The following is a 21,081-nucleotide window of genomic DNA, read 5'->3' as shown; positions in this document are numbered from 1 at the left end:
CTTGTTATGTTTGCTTTTACAGAAGAACCCCGAGGGACTTTATCATCTGACCCATGATAAAATTGGTGATACTCCTCTACATTTTACCACAAATCTACAGCCAACACCCCTCTGAGTGGTCGTGGTTGGAAGCTACCATTGAACACACTGAGGTGATAGGATCATATCCTAAAGATCGCCACCCAAATCTGGCAACTGTCGTGCTACATAACTCTAAGGTATATCGTCCAAGTGAGTGGAAATGGGATCAGAAGGACTGGACCAGAACCCTAACTGGAACGATTGGTGAGACTATTGTGGTAGCATGCAGAAAGGTAGAAGGATCCTTACATGAGAAAGCTTCTTCTATCACAGTTGCTGGAAGTTTTATGGAACCAGGAGGAAAAAATAATCTAGAAATTCCTTCAACAAAAGTGTGCCCTACAAAGAAATGGGAGTGTATCAAAACATTTCCCCTTACCCTGTGCTGCCGTCAAGAATATATTGGTAACTATACTTCAAGTCCCCAAAACAACAATGTAGTAATTACCTTAGATTGTGAATATGAACCCAATGATTGCTGGTATAGTTTTGTCTTAGCTAAAACTACTTATGTGACATGTCTTTGGCAAAATAATTTAACCAATCCGTTGGACTTACAAGGTCTGGTTTACAAATTTAAAATTGATGTTACAACTAACAATGACACAATAATTGCACCCCAATTGATAGAAAGTCCCTTTACCGAAGGGCCATGGTCACAAGCTTTTGTTTATTTCTCTGGGTACATGGGAAATGTTAAAGATTTAAATCTATTAACTCTTGTTATGCATAATAATCAAATATACACTAAGCAAGAATGGAAAGAACAAAAACCTTGGCAGCTTCAAGGGGAAATGGGAGAGAAAATTAGTATAGGGTGCCGAATGATTAACAAAACTGCCTACGATAAAGCAACTTCAATTAGTGTCCTAACAGGTAAAACAAACAAGCGAGAGGAGGTTTGCACGCACCCAAACATACAAGAGTGTTGGCACAATTTTACATTAACACAAACTGCAGAAGTAGTTTGTCTTTGGGGCAAAGACACCGAAGGACTTTCTTTTAAATTCGTAATAAATGCTATAACCCAAACTACTACAGTTCATACCACCACCACCACTCAAACTCAACCACCAGTTATGCTTACTCCAAAAATCTCAAAAGTTGGACCATATATTATCAGGAAAACTGGCCAACAACAAATATTGTTCAATCCGGCATGGTCTCTTAAACAAGTTAAATTGCTAATGCAAAGCAATGTCTCTGAAATTCAGCCAGCTTGTTCACCTTTCTTGCAAACTTCTTTCCAGGGTTGGACGACCTGGTTACGACAGTGGAACCCTTCTAAAACACGAAAACCAAGAGACATAACTGGTGTTGTGGGAACAGGATTGGGAATTCTAAATAGTATTAATTCAGAAGTATTATTAAATAAATTGGCTGCTACAACCAAAGATTTGACCCAATTACAACAACCATTGCAATCATCCTTATCAGCCTTGGGAACACATCAGTGGTTGCTAACAAACATATTACCAAATTGGGAAAAGGTAAATATGAATGACCACGAATTGATAATTGATGCACTCAATGCTACACAAAGCAACGTTTCCTTAGCCCTTAGCTGCATCCAGGCACAATTATGGATGCAGTCAGTTGCTGCTTCAATTATAAGAGAAGGTGAAGAAGGCACGTTTCCTATGGAAATTCGGAAGATAGTTTGGGACAGTGCCACTGACTTTGAAAAAGATTTCCAATCCTGGTGGAATTTGGTGAACTTTACTTATGACCCCACTGAAAACTTAGCCACAGCTTTTGTGTTAACCATACGCAATGCCTCCGTGCATTCAATATTCCCCATTATTGCATTAGGATTGAATCATGATGGAGCCACTCTCTATCCTTCTGAGCATAGAGAATGGGCCCGACAAATTGATGATAAATGGCAAACTGTTAACTTAGAATCTTGTATTGTCCGAGAACAACAAGGGTTCATCTGTGAAGGCAATGCAATTATAGCTCAGGATATTTGCCTGGACACTGAACAAAATATCTGTCACTTTGAAATTCATCCTAACGAAACTCCTAAAACATTCCTTGTATATATAGGCAATGGATGTGCATGCTTTAGAACTGCTTGTAACACGGTGTATGTAGAAGACACAGTAGTAGATACTAAAAATCATTCAAATTTTTGTGCTTGCAATTTCACTAAAATTACAGGATGTGATTTTTCTTTTGAAGCTCCAGTTACCTCATATCAACTTTTAGAATCTAATTACACGCTGATCCATAAGCTATTGCCTACCCCCATTGGAATGAATCTTACTCTGGTAAGGCAATTGTTGCTTCACCAGGACTTAATTAAAATCTTAGGAAAAATCAAGGAGAACGGACAAAAAACACTGGTAACTATTCATCATGATGTACAAGAAATACATCGGGTTATAGAAAGAGTGAAAAGTGATGCAGAACATAGGTGGTGGGATACACTTTTTGGGTGGTCACCTACTGCTACAGGTATCCTGAACAAATTGTGTCATCCCATTGTTGTCCTTTTGATTTTAGTTTTGATTGGCTTTGCTTTATCAGCAATCTTGCTTATTATGAATTGGAGAATGATAAAACGATTAACAAAATTGACAGCTATAATTAATGCACACCACTTGGCCAATGTGCTTTATACTATAGACATCCCCAGGACTATAGACACAAAGCAATTATAAGATTGGAAGATTGTTTGTTTTAGTCACTTAGAAAACCTGATTTGAATTCTTAAAGATTGTTTTATTAGTTTAAAGAATTGTTTTAATAGTATTTAATCAACTCATTGTTTATTGATTAGAAAATTGTTCCAATTAAAATTGTTCCAATTAATATTGATTCAATTTATACTAATTATTGTTATTGTTTTACTATTTCCCCTATTCTCTTTTCCCCTTCTTTTTCTTTTCTTTCCCTTCTCTGGGATATGCTGCCAACACTAGACGAGTCCTGAAGACTTCACAACGACACTACAGAACCCTCCTAAAGATCTCTTGAGGACAATCGTCAGTCACGGGGTGGTGTAAGAGGCCGTCTGAAGACCCTCACTCATTTGCCTGCCGATTGCCACGAGAAGGAACTCCCTTCCCCCACAACAGTTCCGGCTTGGAGAAGGCAACAGTGCCGGTGCAGCCGCTGTACCGTTCCGTTCCGTTCCGAATGAGGCCCGGCAAGAACTTGGCAAGAAGTTGGCAAGGACTTGGCGAAGACCCAGCGTGGACCCAGCACAGAGCGGCCCTCTGCAATTCCTGCTTCACTCTCCACCTTTAAGCTGAATGAACTGTTGGGGTGACTCTGGTGGTCTCTCACTAAAGACCCCTCATCTGCCTCGTTACCACCGTGACAGACGGAGATCAAGAACCCTCTCCCCAAGGACTGAGACTGAGACCCCTACCACAGAGAGTGGGGTGGGGGGAAATGACATGACCTGTTCTTCTCCAGTAACTTAAATGGACTTATTCATTATTGTGTTTGTTCAGCCTGGATGATTTTCTGTAGATACACCTGTTCCCCCCATAGCAATTTCAATAGACTCTCATTGTTCTGCACGTTCCCCCCTTTTCCTTCTGTGGACTATAACTGGACCCCTGGGTTGGGTAGGATTTCGGAGACTCTCCCCAACACAACAAGACGGATCCCCATCGTCCGGACCACTGAGGACCTCGCCTGTGTTGGTAGCTATTCCCATCCCCCCTTCTCTCTCTCTCTCTCTCTCTCCTTTTTATTTCTTTTCTGACCCCACTATCGCATTTATTGTTTTTGGCCCTTAATAAAGGTGCATCTGTTGTGATTAAACTGATAGTCCCCTGCTGTTTGTCTTTTGCACTTTGGGATCGGCTAACGAACCATCACGACACCCCGCTATAAGCGGATCGTGACAGGGAAAAACCACCAGTGAGCATCAAAAATCCAGAGACTTGGCAGCTGGAATGGCCCCATGAGTTAGTTACCTGGGGACGGGGATACGCTTGCGTGTCCACGCCCTCAGGCCTGAGATGGGTCCCGTCCAAATTTGTCCAGCCATATGTCCCCAAACACCAGACTGATAAGAAAAGGGATCCTCAGGTGAAGCATGCAGCCCTCCGCAGACGGAGAGTCTCCCCCCTTCCTTTTTGATTCAGCCCCTTCTCTTTCAGAGCCTTCCCTTTCACCATACAGTTCCCTAGACTCACCTTTCCCTTTTGATTTAAACCCAGAATGCTGACTTATGTTGCTGTTAACATTCATTGTTCTTATTATGAGTTTTAGGAATGTTAAAAGGTTTAAAGGTCATCAATTCCACCGTGCACATCGACCACGCAGTCTTCACCGCCCCATCAGAGCTGACATCCGCTCAACGCACACAACCAGAGAAGAACCGAGCAGACATTGGGTTCAACAATGGGGAAAAGGACTGTAAAACCTCCCGTTTAAGTTATTTTCCGTTCTTTTCTTTTGAAAAACAGAAGAGGGAGTTGTGGAATTGTGTTATTATATGTTCTATTATGTATAAGGTCATTCCATGTATCCCCTCGCGATCTGTAATGACCTCCCGGGTTCTCCCATTTCCCCCCGGGGTTTGCCTTCCCGAGAAAGTGCCGAGTCACTCTGTTTACGTCTCTCAGACCATCTGTCAGCCACGCGGCGGGGTCGGGAGACGACCTGGCACCCTTCCATCTGTCCATCTCCCATTGGACCCCTGCACCCCACTATCCCCAATCCCCCCGTGGCGTTATCTCATTGGCCGCCCCGGGTTTCCCCTATTCAGTACTTATAGAGCGGGTTGGGGACGCCCCGGTGCTTTTTCTCCCGCCTGGCCCCCGACTGCTGCTGCTGCCCGGCCCGCCGCCTTTTCTCCCGCCGGATTCCTGTGTGCTGCCGCGGCTCTCTCTCTTGCCCGGCCCCTGACTGCCGCAGCCGCCGCCGCTTGCATCTGCTCCGCCACCACCGCCGCTGCCCTGGGCGATCGCGGCCGCCTCGGACTGTCCTGCGATCGCTGCCGCAGCCTCGCCGCCGCCGCCGCCGCTGCCGCGGTCGCTGCGGCTCCCGCACAAGCCGGCTGCAGCGCCGCGGCTCTGCACGCAGCCTCCCTTGGATCGCGGCCAGCTTTGGAGCACGCCGCCCCGCCCCCAAACCGGCCAGGCGGCACGGACAAATTCCAACTTAGCACGCAGCACCCTTTTCGGTTTTTGCCTTCCCAACCAAGCCGCAATAAACCGAGATATCGCCCGTGGGGGAAAAAGTCTCTCTCCTTTTATTCGCCTCGGGACTCGCCTCGCTCCCAAACCCACGCAGCACCGGCCGACCCCCGCGAGGGTTCGCCGGAAAACACCGAAGTTGCCAGCGCTCCCCCCCCAACGGAGCTAGCTGAAACAAAAGCAGGGAAAAGAGAGCGCTAAGGCACCTTTTGCTATCAGTGCTATGGTTACAGGAACAACTGGGCAAACTGAAAAGGCATTTTTCTTTAGGCCGCTAAAATATAAACTGGGAAAGCAGTGGGGGTGTTGCCTTCAGGGGAGGCAACGGTGACCTGGTTGCAAGGAGGCAGCACGGCAGCCCGGCCTAGTCTGGGCTACTCGGGCTAACGACACACGCAAACACCAATGTGGTGGACGGTCGAAAGCATTTATTATCTTATCTCATGGGTTTAAATAGTCTTGGGGGACTTTGCTACGTCAGGGGGGGTTGGTAGGGTCTCTGGGTTAGTCGGGAGTGGAAAACTACTGGGTTAGGTGTGGTTACATGTTCTGGGGGTGATAGATAACGTGTTACAGGGTGAAGGGGGGAAGGGTCGTTCTTTCTGTCACATCCCAGGATCTTCCGTTCGCCTGTCCCTATCTACTACATCTCCCCCCTCCTCTTCATAAATAAAATGAGGTAGTTGTAGATATAGGCACTGGAGTGAGGTACAAACTTGTAACTTGGTAAGGAAAAGGTGGTTTGGTAAACCTGAGTAACTTTCGCAAGGAGAGTCTTGAAGGCTTTTGTGACTGACTGTGTTCGCAGTTTTTGGTTTACAGCATTTGTTGCTGGCCTATGAACGGAATGTTCTCCCGTTCTAGACGGGCCTGAACAAACGAGACTAGTTTGTTCAGTAGGCATGGTCCTACGGTAACAGCTAAAAGCAGTATTGCCAGCGGACCTACCAGGGCGGAAATTAAAGTGGTGAGCCAAGGTGATTGATTGAACCAGGATTCAAACCAGCTCTGTTGGGTTTCCCTGTCTCTCTTTCTCTGAGCCAGTCTATCTTGGAGTTCTGCTATGGAGTCTTTAACAACTCCTGTATGATCTGCATAAAAGCAGCATTCCTCTTTCAAGGCTGCACACAGTCCTCCTTGTTGCATGAACAAGAGGTCTAGTCCTCGCCTATTTTGTAAAACCCCTTCTGAAAGCGAAGAGACTGATTTCTCTAGGTAGGAGATGGATTTTTCGATCCTCTGTAGGTCTTTGTTGATGGTCACTTGCAGCTGAGAGAGTCCGTGCTGTTGGGTTGCGATGGCTGAGACACCCGTGGCTGTGCCAGCTGCTCCCAGGCCGAGCAGCATTGCGATAGTTATACCTGTGATTATTTCTCTTTTGTGGAGTCTGTGAGGTTCCTCGAGAAGGTGGTATATCTCTTTCTCTGAGTGGTACAGGACCCTAGGAACAATCAGAACTTGGACACAGAAGTCGATAGAGTCATTAAATTTGGCAAGGAACACACAAGGACTCACTCCGGATCGTTGGCAAACCCACATCCCAGATGCGGATGGGATCACCCACTTATTGGTTTTTCTGCTGGGCTTGACAACTTTAGTGCAGAAGTTGCCTTTCTGCTTTGCTAAAGTCGCATTGCCAAAACATCTGCCCTGTCCTGTGATTTGACTCAGGGTGATTCCTCTGCGGGGAGTGTCCCATCTGCACTGGTGGGGGGCACTGGTTGTGGAGTAACTGAAGGGGGTGTCTAAAGCAATGCCTTTGTAGAAAGGGGGTTTAACATCATAGCAAAGCCAACAGGAGTTAGGTTCAGTTTGGTTTTGTTTAGGGTTAGAAAGGTAGCTTCTAGCATATGAAAGATTGGGTTTGGATCTGACTCAGCCGTGCGGCCTATCCGGGGGGCATCCGCAAGGCCGGTCGGGGTATCAGTGACTTTTGGGGCAAGGTTTTGGGGTGGGTTGTGTTTTTCCCTTTTAGCACGTTCTTCATAACTTTATTGAGTCCTACTGGTCAAGGTGCTGGTGGCTGGAGCCTGATAATTCATACATTTACCCACCTTCTTGGTCCTCTGAGGACCACTGTCCACGTTCTACCTGTGGCCCAACTAGGGTGATCTGGCTGTAGAACGGTCATGTTATAACTTACGCATCCCCGATATCTAGGCTGTGCATTGTGGTCTCTGCAGCCAAAGGGTGCCCAGGTGAACTGTAAGAATTTGTCGGGCTCCTGCGGTTGCCACCCGTCTCCCCATGGTCTGGCATCTGTAACAATGGTTTCGCAGCCCCAATATCCGCAATGTCCCCACCCCGGGTAGTTGCAGTACCTTTTCCCTGGGTTGGACGCTGCGCACCAGTAGGATATGTACATGAGCACGATACGTGGGTTTATGGGCCATAGTTTTGATTGTCCTGGAAACAGATCGGCTATGTGGAACACGAAGGATGGGGTGTTCGCTGTGGTGACCTCTTTGAACACCTTGTTACTTGAAAGATGTTGCATGACCCACCTAAATGGCTGATGAGGGTAGTGGCCTGGGTCGGCTTGCCCCCCGGCCACAAGCCCCAACAGCAAAATCGCACAAAGACACTGTGCATGTCTGGGTCTCACCGGTGTGGGACTCTCAGGTTTTGTCTGACGGCTTGGTGGTCCATCATCTCCCTCTGGAGCAGGGGTGTACGCGTCACGGGGACGGTCCACGAGCATGTCCTGCAAACCAAAACTCACAGTTTTTCATTAGTTTCGTTCTGAAAGACAGTTTGATTGGCAGCAGTGGGTGTACAGCAGTGGCCCTCATTATAAATTAGTAATCCTGACTCCTAACATAGCAAGGATGTCCCTTCCTATCAGGGGTGGAGAGTTTTGCAAAATGTAGGGGTGGATTGCTGTTGGGAAGGGTAGATAAATATGATTAAGAACCACAATAGTACAGCCAAGACGAATATAATGCCCCCTACTGGCTGGACAATAACCCTCACCTACAGAGGGGTCCAAAAGTCAAATGGACTGTTCCATCTCACCCCCCAGAATGTATGGTTCACCCCATACCTGTAACCCTCCCCTGAACCATCAGGTGTCTGTGACCCCATTGGCCCAGGTCCTGTTCCAGCCCACCTTGGAGCCCCCCTTGATAAGGGGTCTCCGGGGGGCCGGACGCCCTCTTGGATCTTCCCCTCTCCTCCTGGAACTTCCTCCGGGAGTCCCTGCTCCCCTCTTTGTCTCTCCCCTCCCCCATCACCTTAGGCCCAGCCACGTGCTGTGTCTAGCAGCTCGAGGCAGGGCCTTTCTGCATCCCGAATAAACCTGACCCCCCAAGAGCAACCACAGAGATCTCGCTTGTATCTGTCCGTGGAATACCAATAAATGTCTTTACAGATTACTACTGTTTGTTCTGGTCCCTTTTTTGTATGAAGCGTTATAGCTACTAATTGGGTGCTTTTCCAAGCTCGGGATGGCCCTCCCACTCCGTTAACTGGGAGGACTTCTTTGCATTGCCAGTGTCAGGGCCACAGTGCTTGGGGAAAAATCGAGTAGTCTGCTCCTGTGTCTGCCCAAAACTGAAGCCCTATTACGTGGGGGTCCTGACTGCCATAAAGGCGGCATGTCCCCCACACCTTCGGGGGCTCCTTCCCTATTTTCATGGCCAGGGCCACCCAGGGGTCCCGTTCTGGGGCGTCCCCTGCTGACCCTGCGGCACAGGCGCTGCTTGCGGTGGTAGTGGGTACGAAGGTACTGCAGGCTGTGTTGCGAAACTCTGCAATTGTGTCACTAGCGGGGGTATGAAGCTGGCTGCCTCCTGTGGGGGTATGGGGTATAAGGGCTCCCCGCCCCACTGGGGGTTGGCATAGATGGGCCACCTTGTATTCGCGGCGGGAGGAGGCTGAGTGCGGCCCGCACGCCCCCTCCCTGTCCCGTTTCCCTGGGGCCGGGACCTGCATTCCTTAGCGAGATGCCCTTTCCTCCCGCAGCCCCAACAGGATATTTCTCCCCAGTTGGTAAACTGGGCTGGTTCGTATTGTTGTTGCTTTTCGGTGCAGCTTAAAGCTTTACTCGGTTTTGTCTTAAATCGCGTTGGCTCCGTTTCCTCTGTCTCAGAGTCCCACCCGGCTTCTGTCAGCTCTTCCGGGCTGGCGGAGCTGCTGCTGGACTCCGAGTCGGAAGTCGGATGCCGGCGCATTTCCGGGGCTCGGTGCCTTTTTGTCCGGCTCCGAGCTCGCTCCTCCCCGCGGGGATGGCACCGCTCCCGCCCCCCAGGCTTGCCCTGCCTCCTGCAGGGGGAAATCTCTCCCTTAAATGGTAGCGGCGTCAGGCGCGGCTGCCGATTGGCTCTGTGTCCTCTGCCGCTCTCCTCCTCTTTCTCCCGCGCACGCGCATTCCTAAAACCGCACGCCTCCAGGCTTTTCGCGCCGAGACCGCCCGCGCCCCGCCCCTCTCCTTGGCTGCCAGTGCCATTTTCAACGGAGTAGGGTGGCAGCGTGGTTAGGATCTCCTCCCGAGCCGCGGTTTCTGCGTTTCTGGCTTCCCTCGCCAGCCCCTGCCAAAAGCATTCCGCGCGCTGCTGCACCTCCGGCAACGGGTCACTGACCGGCGGTGGCGAGACGGATGGGGAAGCCGCTGATTTCTGGAAGGTTTCCGCGGCGGGGATTGGGCTCTGGCCCGGGGAGGGGCGTGACGTGCTGGGCCCCCCTGGATCGCCGCTCCCGGGCGGATCGCCCTCAGGGGCAGTTTGCGTTCCCGCTCCTACCCTTAGCTTGGGTGTAACCAATAAACACGTACGCGCCGCGCTCCATGTCTCCTGCTTTTCTATTGCTTTGTGCAGGGCTTTCTCTACTTTGCCCCACGCCTTAAGGCTTCTGCCACTGCCTGAGGATTTCGTGTCCTCGGCCAGAGTGGCTGTGCATTTTTCCCATATTTCCGGATGCAGAACATCCACGGGGCGTTCAATCGCCCCAAGCTCAAGCAGCCTTGCTATAGCAAGATAAAAGTCTTTGAGCTTACACTCGATACCCCATTGCTTACGAATCACACTTACGACCCTGGCAATGGCGTCCATGACGATCACGGATCCTGGGACGTCTCCCTTGCCTAGATACAGTTTGACCGCTCCGGCCACTGCCCTTGTCCAGGCGAATCCCGCTACCCGAGCGAATTTTTCCCGGGTTTCGGCACCAGATATGTTGCCTTCAGGGGAGGCAACGGTGACCTGGTTGCAAGGAGGCAGCACGGCAGCCCGGCCTAGTCCGGGCTACTCGGGCTAACGACACATGCAAACACCAATGTGGTGGACGGTCGAAAGCATTTATTATCTTATCTCATGGGTTTAAATAGTCTTGGGGGACTTTGCTACGTCAGGGGGGGTTGGTAGGGTCTCTAGGGTTAGTCAGGAGTGGAAAACTACTGGGTTAGGTGTGGTTACATGTTCTGGGGGTGATAGATAACGTGTTACAGGGTGAAGGGGGGAAGGGTCTTTCTTTCTGTCACATCCCGGGATCTTCCATTCGCCTGTCCCTATCTACTACAGGGGGGATCCACAAATTTCTATATATGCCCAACTTCCCTGAGCCACTTTTGAGCAGAGATTTGCTGGGACAATTACAGGCAACTGTTACATTTAAAAATCGGGAAATTACTCTGGTGGTAAATTATCAAAAGTATGTAGAAATGTTGAGTTTGATATTAACCATTAGAGAAGTCACAAGGGAAACTGAAATTGATCAAGAGATAATGAATCAGGTATTCCCTGGGGTATGGGCCTCTGATGTACCAGGGAGAGCAAAAAACACTCCCCCTATACAGATCAAGCTGAAAGAGGGAAAGCAACCTGTCAGGGTTAAACAGTATCCTCTGAGGAGGGAAGATAAGGAAGGAATTAGCCCAGTAATTGAGAACTTCTGGCATCTAGGATTATTAAAAGAATGTCAATCTGATTTTAGTACCCCTATCCTACCAGTCCACAAACCTGATGGGTTATACCAGTTAGTACAAGATCTGTGAGCTGTGAACAAGGTAACTGAGAATCTGTATCCTGTGGTGACTAATCCATACACGTTATTAACTTGCTTAACACCCGAACTAACTTGGTTTACTGTTTTAGATTTGAAAGACACCTTCTTTTGCCTTCCTATCCACAGGGCCAGCCAGAAAGTTTTTGCATTTGAATGGGAAAGTCCTAAAAGCGGGCAAAGAACTCAACTTACACAGACAGTACTGCCGCAAGGATTTAAAAACTCACCCACTGTGAGAACCCCGGGATTGATTCAGGGGTCTCGTGTGGTGGTAAAGTCTCTTCTCCAACCTTTGCTTCTAAAGAAAAACTCTGCAGCCTCTTGTTGTTTGGTCTCAAGGCAGTTTATTGCTAGTTATGTAAAATATTGTCTTTGCGGGCTGCGGCTGTTTGGTCAGCAGCCCAGGCAGAGACACACACACTCCTGACACCCTCACTGCCTGGTGTCTTTGTCGTCTCTCTCCCCGCCCAGGGCTGCTGCTATCTTTTATATGATATATTACGTATTATATGCTTACAGATTTTCCCCAATACCTACTATCTATGTTACAATGTGCTTTTCTACTCTAAACCAATCTGTGAGTGCCAACATCACCAAGAACATGGAGGTAAGGAAGAAGAAGGAGGAAGAACAGGATCAGGCCCACTTTCCTCCATCTTAGAACTCCTGACCCCCATGTACAAAGTAAAACCCCCCTGTACAGGTGTTAAAACCCCCTTGTACAATACTAAAAAATTTTCCCCTCTAATTTGTAACTACTTCTACTATACCATCTAAGCCTCTGTGACCGCTTGTTCCACCTTCAAAGTTGGTAACTCATTCCATGGCTCAAACTCAAAATCACAGCTGTTTTCAGCTGCTTGCCAGGGTCTAAAATGCTTCTGACCAAGGCCTGGAACCTCTGAAAATGTCTGAGGGACATTTTGAGTTCCGACAGCCCACTTAGTTTAGAGAACAACTTGCAAAGGAATTAGAGACCTGTGAAGCCCCTCCAGAGGAAGGAAAGCTATGACAGTACATAGATGACATCCTGATAGCCACACGGACAAGCGTGCACGGCCTAGATGGTAAGCCTCTTGAACTTTCTGGGGCTCCAAGGGTACCAGGTATCAAAGAAAAAGGCTCAAGTAGTAAAACAGAAAGCAAACTATCTGGGTTACGAAGTCAGTGCTGGACAATGTACCTGGGCCAAAGCCGGAAGGAGACAATATGCCAGACCCCAAAACCTCAGACTGTAAAAGAACTACAAACTTTCCTGGGGGATGACAGGGTGGTGCAGGTTATGGATCTATAACTATGGACTGTTTGTTAAGCCCTTATATGAACTTATTGCAACTAAAAGCAGGGACATCCAATGAACAAAGGAAGCTATGCAGGCTTTCAACCAACTGAAAAAAGCCCTCATGTCAGCTCCAGCTCTGGGATTGCCAGATGTGAGGAAGCTTTTCCTTTTGTTCTCCCATGAGAAATAAGGAATCGCCTTGGGAATATTAGCACTGGACCTTGGACCATACCAGAGTGATGCTGTTGAGGCAGGATGGTATGAAAATACTCCACTTCAGAAGGCGAGAGCAGAACACTGATTGATTTCAAATACATCTCTCTTTTATAGAGAGTATCGTCCAGACCCATTCTATTGGTTCTAAAGTAAAAACATCTCACCCATTGGTGTGCAGTGAATGATGCACAGTGGCAGAACCTATCTATAAACAATGTGAACAACAAGAGAGATAAAGAATTATTTACATTCTTTCTCAACTGTTTCCCAGGCCTCTGCCTGGTTAGAAACCTTCGTTTTCTCTCTGACTGAACTGAGAATATCTACATTTTCTCCTTTTTGTTTAAAAAAGTAGACAGTGTTTGTCAGGGCCCCTTGAAGAGAAGAGGACAAACACGATTCCGAGGTTCATCAGTTGATAATTCAAAACCCCCATCAGATATTGGCTCAGAACAGTCAAAGAGATTCCAAAATTATATTATAAATTTCAAGAGCTAAATTACCAACTCTAAGATAGCAACCACTCATTGTCAGTCTGACAAAGGACTGGCAGTCCAGCTTGTCAAAACCCATTTCCCAGTGTGAGTAGATACCCACGTGAAAGAAAAGAAGGTATCAACAAACACGTGCACATACCCAAATCAGCCAAATTTGAATTTGGCAAGATGAGTAACATCTATTTGCCACAGCTGCAAAGCCTTTAGGCCTCTGGGATTTATCCCAGTCAGTAAGGTGCAGCAGGTCAAGCCTTGGTTGGCATTCATCAGAATTGCTTTTGCAAGGTGTGTGCACTTGGTAGAAGAATCATGCAAGGTTTTTGGCCCATGCAGTCATGTCCTCAGTGGACAACTTGAGTAATGAAATTGAACTCGGGTCCAAAATCCATCCTCAAAGCTTTCAAAACAATTGAGTGAAATTGACCCAATTCAGAAATTGACCAAATTCAAAAACACTTGAGAAATCTCTGAAATGCCATGAAACTCCCCCTTGAAATACAATGGCCACAGCCCTTAATTCAACAATTTGGGCTGAGGCTGATTTGTGGCTTTCCAGTACTTTGAGCTGTCAGTAAAAACACAGATCTTTCTGATTTTTTTTTTTTTTTTCCAAAAGAGCCAGCAGCATCGGCAGGCTCTAGGACCCAGCGATGCTTGCCAGGGCGGGGGGCCTGGCCCAGTGGGCAGGACCAAGTGTCTGAGAGCCAGCCGGGTGGGCGGGGAGCCAAGGCTCTCTGCTGAGTCAAGATGCACTCGGCTCGGCCCCTTCGCCCAGCTTCTCTTTGGTATCTCTTGTGGCCCCTGAATCTGGGGTCTCTGGGACATCCCATGGCCACCCGCAGATGGACGACCCATTCCAACCTTATATTTCAGTGCACGCTCCCACCCGGCTGCGAGAATCCTGGCAATTCTTCCATCTTTCCGCCCATCCCCCTTCCCCCAGCTTCGGGACCAGCAGCAGTGGCGCTGCTGCGGACCAAGCCGGTGCTCCCTCCTGCTGCCTCTGCCTCAGAGGGACAGAGCTCGGTGCAGCCTGGAGGAAGCGGAGGGAGTGGTGGGCTGGACTCAGGCTCTTAAACAAACAGGCTGGATTCATTGTCCAGCACAGGGCTCTCAGCCACTGGATCGCAGGGCGGAGTCGCAGCTGCTAAGCCGACTTCAGGCGACACGGCGGCGGAAGCCCCTGCACCCTGAAGTCTCTGCCCCCCCCCGCGTGAGTGGTGCGGCAGGAGCTGCTGCGCTCTGCGGGCATTGCCCCCGCGCCACGTGGCACGCTGCCCGCTCCAGCGGCGCGGGCAGCGTGGCTGCGTCTCTCGGTGTTGGTGCCCGCGGCGGCGGCCGCGGCACCTCTGCCGGTCCTGGGATCAGCGACGGCACTCTTGGCGCTTCTCTCGGCCCCGGCGGCGATCGGCTGGGCGCTGGTGGCAGCGGCCACGGCGGCGGGGACGCTGTCACTTCCGGGATGGTGGGAGGACCGAAAGGCAAGGCTGCTGCTGCCGCTGGAATGGTGAGCGGGGCGTGGAAGGCAGACACCACCCCCAGCGCGGGAGTCAGTCCCACAGTGGGGAGGGCGGAGAATAACATGGGTGTCCCGCCCAAGACGTGCTGTTAGACGACTGACACTGGCACCGCAAATGAAATCAAATCAACTGGTCCGCACGGCGCACAGAGGGGCGGACCAGGAAGCAGTTGCACCTGCCCCATCAGCAGTGTAGGAGCCCCTGCGGGAGGCGCTGGGCGTGCCAGGAGATGGACCAAAGGCTGCATTGCCGTCTGCGCAGGCTCCACCAGCGAAGGAGTCGGGGGGGCACCAGCATCTGCTGTCATGGTTTGACACGGAAAAAGAATTTTTTCTGGAAGGAAGAAGTCAATTTGGACATTGACCAATTGAAGGTAGACACGCCTCTGAGAACACAGAGGGGTTAAAAGCAGAATTCCCAGGAGAACTCGCTCTCTTTGGGTTCCGGTCAGCGGTCAGTGCAGGACTCTCCCCTGCCTGGCCACGAGCTGGGTGGGGGAGGGGAGAAGCCATGTGGCCTTCGGAGGTAGGCCCAAGGGTGAAAGGACTGGAACCCGAGTTGGCCCCCTGCAGATAGAAGAGTAGAGAAAATCTGAGATGTCTCCGTTCCCCCCAGAGTCTCTCTCTCTCCCAAGAGAGAAAAGAGACGGCGGTGGTTTATCAGCAGTTCGCCGCGGGGAAGGAGAAGAGCGGGGGGGCCACAAGGTGCCCAGCCGGGCTGTGGGAGCTGGAGCCTGGGCAGCAAGCCATCTCTGGGAGTTGGGACTTTTAACCCTTCCTGAGAAATTAAAGCTTTGTGAAATTTTTCTCCTCCTTGGTTTGAAAAGGAGAGGAAAAGAGACAGCCTGAAACCCGGGATGTTGGAAGGAGAAATTCTAGGTGGGAGGAGATGATAGAGTGGCTGTTTAGCTGGACTTTTTCTTGGTAGCCACAGATTGAACTGATCTTCTCCTCCAAGAGAGACTGTATTTTAGGAGGATGCTGGTGAGCCCATGAGACCTGCTTCAGCTGGGAAAAAAACAGAAGTAGAGCGAACAGAGAAAAGTTAAGGAGGTTTGTGGTAGTGCCCCCTGTCTTCAGAGAGGAAGAAGAGAAAAAGATCTATGTTCGTAGATCCTCGGCCCCAGGGGAAAATGGGGGGGACTGTTGGTCCCAAAAATGAAAAACTGAACTGTTGTTTTTTCCCTCTTCGCAGGGCATCCTTGAAAGGAAAAATCCTAAAAGCAGTCTGTCCATCCATGCATTGGTGGTGAGAGCACTGTGCATGGAAAGGAGAGGGTCACCACTGGCAAACTTTTTTTTTCTCCGGGCGGTGCCATGTGGTGACATGGAAGCACAGGATGTGGCAGCTGTGTTTCTTGGGGGGTCTGTGGCACAAGAGAGACTCCTCTCTCCCTGCAGATGGACTGGGTGTTGATTATCTGGAGGGTGGAAACCTAATTGGGGTCCAGATTGTGTCTCACTGTGGTTTGTTAGAATTGGGTGGTGGGAGAAGGAATGCTTTGAAAGGTTTTCATTTTAAATCGTGTGTGTTTCTTTCTTCTTCCCCCCCCCCTCCTTTTATAGTAGCATAGTAGTAGTAGTTTAATAAAGTTTTTTTTCCTTATTATTAAGCTTGAGCCTGCTTTGCTCTGTTCTCGATCGCATTTCACAGCATTCAGTTGAGAAATTGCATTTTCATAGGGGGCACTGGCATTTTGCCAGTGTCAAACCATAACAGGAACGCTCTCTTCTGTTCTGGTCAGCGAAGAGTGCAGACCTCCCCTGCACAGCCACAGGCTGCGTGGGGAAGGGGAAGCCATGCGGCCTGTGCCTGAGGTAGGCCAGAGCCCCAGAGAGAGAGGGGGGTGAGGGGAAGGGAACCAGGCGGATCCCCCACAGGACAGAAGGGTGGAGAAACACTCAGATGTCCCAGGCAGCGCCCCCAGAGGGAGAAGGAGAGAACCCGTTCCACCTGGAAATTTGATGTCATGTGCAGGCAGTATGCCGCAGAGAAGACAGAGGTGGGGGGGAGGAAGGTGGCCAGCCGTCGGAGTTCGGCAGCCTTCTGTGAGATTTCAGCTATCCTGGGAGCCCAAGACTTTTAACCCTTTCCTGGGAAAATAGAGCTTTGCAAAGCACTACTCCTTGATCTGAAAGAGAAAGAGAGAGAGACGGCCTGGGACCTGAGATGTCAGAAGAAGATGGGGAAAGAATCCTAGGTGGGAGGAGATGATGGAGTGGCCTTGGCTGAACTTTTCTTGTATAGCCATAGACTGAACCAATTTTCTTCTGCAACAGACACTGCATTTTTAGGGGAATGCAATGACTTGGGCCAAGAGAGTGCAGAAGTGGGGTGACCTGCTTCAGCGACTGAGAGTGATGGGAGTGGAGTGAACAGAGGAAAAGTTGAGGAGGGTGTGGTGGTGCCCTATGGGTATTCTCAGTGCAGTCAGAGAGAAAGGAGAGTTTCTGCCAGGCTAGAGCCTGGGAAAGAGTTGCAAAGGAATGTAAATAATTCTCTATCTCTCTTGTTGTTCGCATTGTTTATAGATATGTTCTGCCACCGTGCGTCATTCACTGCACACCAATGGGGTGATATGTTTTTACTTTAAGACCAATGAAATTAGTCTGCACGATGCTCTCTATAAAAGAGGGATGTATTTGAAATAAATCAGTTGGAATTCACATCATCTAGCCTTCTGAATCGGAGTTTCTTCTGTTCCCATCCTGCTTCAACAGTGTCAGTGCCCTCTGTCTTCAGGGAAGAAGATCTCTGTTCTCGAGACCTTCAGCCCCAGGGGAGGAGAAAATGGGGGGGACTGTTGTCCCAAGATGAGAAAATGTTGTTCTTCTGGTCCTTGGCAAAGCATCCTTAAAACAAACCCTATGAGTATTTTCAGTCCATGCATGGTGGTGAGAGCACTGTGACATGGAAAGGAGGGTGTCACATTGGCAGATTTTCTCCAGGCAATTGCCATGTGTGACATGGAAGCACAAGAGGTTGCAATTGTGTTTCCTGGGGGTCTATGGTACAGGAGAGACTCGTCTCTCCCTTGATGAACTAAGAATTGATTATTTGAAGGGTGGTAACTTGATCAGGAACCCAGGGTTGCATCTCACTGTGTTTTGGTGGAAATTGGGTGGGGGGAGGAGGCATGTTTTAGAATGTTTTCATCCTGAATTCTGTGTGTTCCTTTTATTGTAGTTGTAGGGTAATAAAGTTTTTTCCTTTGTTTCTAAGCTTGAGCCTGCTCTGCTCTGTTCCTGATCGCATCTCACAGCACTCATTTGGGGAAGGTGCATTTTCATGGGGGCACTGGCATTGCGCCAGCATCAAACCATGACACACATAAATTCACCCTGGGCCAGAAAATTACTGTGCTAGTGTCTCACACGGTGTCCGCAGTGCTAGAGATGAAAGGCGGGCATTGGCTTTCCCCACAAAGATTCCTGAGATACTGTCATGGTTTAACACTGGTACAATGTTAGTGCCTTATGAAAATGTAACTCCTCAAATGATTTGCTGTGAGATACGATCAGGAACAGAGCAGAGTAGGCTTACGCTTAATAACAAAGGAGAAACTTTATTAAACCACTACTACTATAAAAGGAAAAAGAAAGAAAAAACATACACTAAAACTAAAATGAAAACTTTCTAAAACATTCCTCCTCCCCCCCCCCCCCACACACATTCTAACAAACTACAGTGAGACACAACTTGGATTCTCACTTAGGTTCCCACCCTTCAGATAATCAATACTCAGTCTATCGAGGGAGAGAGGAGTCTCTCCTGTGCCATAGACTCTCTAAGAAACACAGCTGCTACTTCTTGTGTTTCCATGTCACACATGGCACCACCCAAAGAAAAAAAATTCTATGGTGACAACTCTCCTTTCTATGTACAGTGCTCTCACTACTATATATGGATGGACAGACTGCTCATAGGGTAGGGTTTTCTTTTCAAGGATGTTTTGCCAAGGACCAAAGAAAAACAACAGTTCAGTTTCTCATTTTTTTGGGACCACAGTCCCCCCTATTTTGTTTCTCCCCTGGGGCCAAGGGTCTCAAGAAAAGAGATTATCTTCTTTCTGAAGACAGAGGGCATCACCACAAACTTCTTTAACTTTTTTCCATTCACTCTACTCCTGTGTTGCTAGTCACTGAAACAGGTCTTTTGGCTCACCAAACATCCCCCTAAAATGCAGTCTCTCTTGGAGAAGAGAATTGGTTCAGTTTATGGTTAACAAGAAAAAGTCTAGCCAAAAGCTACTCCATCATCTCCTCCCACTTAGATTTTTTCTTTCTAATATCTCAGGTCTCAGACTGTCTCTTTTCTTCTCTTTCAAATCGAGGAGGAGTAATATGTCATAAAGCTTTCATCATCTAAGAAGGGGTTAAAAGTCTAAATTACCCGGAGGCTGGCCGGGCTCTCTGCCTGGAACTCGGCTCCCACAGCTGGGCACTTTCCGCCCCCCCCCATTCTTCTCCTTCCCCATGGTGTACCGTCTCTGTCTCTTTCTCTCTCCAGAGAGACTCTGGGGCGGGGGGGGGGGGGGGGGCGCAGACATTTCAGATTTTCTTCTACTCTTCCATCTGCAGGGAGCTGGCCCGGTCCCAGTCCCTCCACCCTTCGGCTTTACCTCAGTCAGGCTGCATGGCTTCTCCTCCCCCACCCAGCCACCTGGGGGGGGGGGGGGGGGGGAGAGAGTCTGTACTCTCTGAGTACTGGAACAAAAAAGAGCAAGTTCTCCTGGGAATTTTGCTTTTAACCCCTCTGTGTTCTTAGATGCGTGTCTAGCCTTCAATTGGTCAGCCTAAGTGCTAATATCTAACCCAAATCACTGACTGGCTTGACACGCTTCCTTCTGAGAAAATTCTTTTCCGTGTCAAACCACAACAGATACCAAGCTATTATGGTGGAGCAAGATGATGTAGAGATAGTAGTGGCTAACACTGTCAATCCATCCTCCTTCCTCAGTGGAAACCAAGGGGAGCCAGTGGAGCATGACTGCCTGGGGACTATCGAGGCCACCTATTCCAGCCGCCCTGACTTGAAGGACACCCCTCTCAAGAATGCAGAAATCTGGTTCACTGATGGAAGCAGTTATGTCATCAGTGGAAAACGCCACGCCGGGTACGCAGTTACTACCTGCAAGGAGGTAACAGAATCTGGACCCCTGCCAACAAATACCTCTGCACAAAAGGCTGAGATAGTTGCTCTAACTCAGGCCTTGGAATTGGCAAAAGGGAAAGAAATGAACATATATACGGACTCAAAGTATGCATTTGGAGTAGTGCATGTTCACTGAGACATTTGGAAAGAAAGAGGACTGCTGAACTCTCAAGGGAAAAACATTAAACACACATTAGAAATACTGCAACTTCTAGAAGCAGTCCAGTTGCCAGAGAAGGTGGCAATCATGCACATTAAGGCACATCAGAAGATAAACTCAGAATTGGAAGAAGGGAATGAGCTGGTGGATAGGGAAGCAAAAGAAGCAGTGAAAAATGAGGTAACAACTGAGGCTGTCCTGATTCCAGACAGGCAAATTTCCCTCAAAGGTAAGCCAAAATACAACAAATTAGACAGAAAATTGATCTATGAGCAGAAAGGAGCCTATAACCAAGAGGGATGGGCCACCATAGAAGGAAAATTAGTTATACCCTCCTATTTATTATGGTCCCTAATAAGGGAGGAACACCAGAAAACACATTGGGGAATTGATGCCCTACATAAATATCTAAATGAAAGGATCATTGCTAGAAATTTATGAGTCACTATCACCCAAGTGACTTGACAATGTGACCTTTGCCTCCAGACCAACCCCAAGAATATTCCCAAACCAGAACTTGGCCAGACTGGGAAGGACCATGGACCTGGGCAACAATGGCATATCAATTTCATGGAATTGCCAAGAAAAGGGGGGGGTATAAGTTTTTACTGGTGCTAACAGATACCTTTTCAGGATGACAAGAAGCATTCCCTGAAATGAACAGGGTCTATGCCTTTATTAATAGTCAGCTCTTTATTAAAAAGTCAGCTCGGCAGGGGGCTCAACAAGGAGCTCGCCCCCGCTGTTGTAGCTTCTCCGGTAGCCGAAGGGTGAGCAGGCGTGCAGAGTCTGTCCCTGGAGTCTCTGTGGCACGCTGGTAGCTGGAGATGAAGAGGTGTGCAGTCCATATCTGAAGTCCCAGCAGACCGTCCTCTTCTCCTTTCCTCCCGGCACACTGGTAGCCAAAGAATGAGGGGATGTGCAGAGCCTGCTGCCGAAGTCCAGCAGCAGCTGTCCCTCTCCTTCCCTCCTGGTAACACCAGGAAGTGTGTCTGCTTTGCTCCTGCTT

At 48.9% G+C, this 21,081-nt stretch overlaps 1 protein-coding gene and 2 long non-coding RNA genes across 3 annotated transcripts; all 3 read left to right on the top strand.

Annotated features, from left to right (window-relative positions):
• The first annotated feature begins 1,052 nt into the window (after window positions 1-1,052).
• On the top strand, window positions 1,053-2,747 carry LOC140682105 (uncharacterized). The gene has a single exon (XM_072923027.1). The coding sequence runs from the start codon at window positions 1,161-1,163 to the stop codon at window positions 2,745-2,747; it is 1,587 nt and encodes a 528-aa protein (XP_072779128.1). The 5' UTR covers window positions 1,053-1,160.
• A 10,674-nt stretch (window positions 2,748-13,421) lies between these two features.
• LOC140682139 (uncharacterized) lies at window positions 13,422-19,995 on the top strand. The gene is made up of 2 exons (XR_012053404.1): window positions 13,422-14,745; window positions 19,718-19,995. It is a non-coding gene; the product is annotated as an uncharacterized lncRNA (long non-coding RNA).
• Window positions 14,781-16,376, top strand: LOC140682114 (uncharacterized). Its single transcript, XR_012053361.1, has 2 exons — window positions 14,781-15,131; window positions 15,953-16,376. It is a non-coding gene; the product is annotated as an uncharacterized lncRNA (long non-coding RNA).
• Window positions 19,996-21,081: the final 1,086 nt, after the last annotated feature.

Source organism: Taeniopygia guttata, chromosome W, assembly GCF_048771995.1.
Source record: "Taeniopygia guttata chromosome W, bTaeGut7.mat, whole genome shotgun sequence".
NCBI lineage: Eukaryota > Metazoa > Chordata > Aves > Passeriformes > Estrildidae > Taeniopygia > Taeniopygia guttata.
The sequence above is the reverse complement of the archived record's forward strand: the minus strand, read 5'-3'. Positions and strand labels throughout refer to the sequence as shown.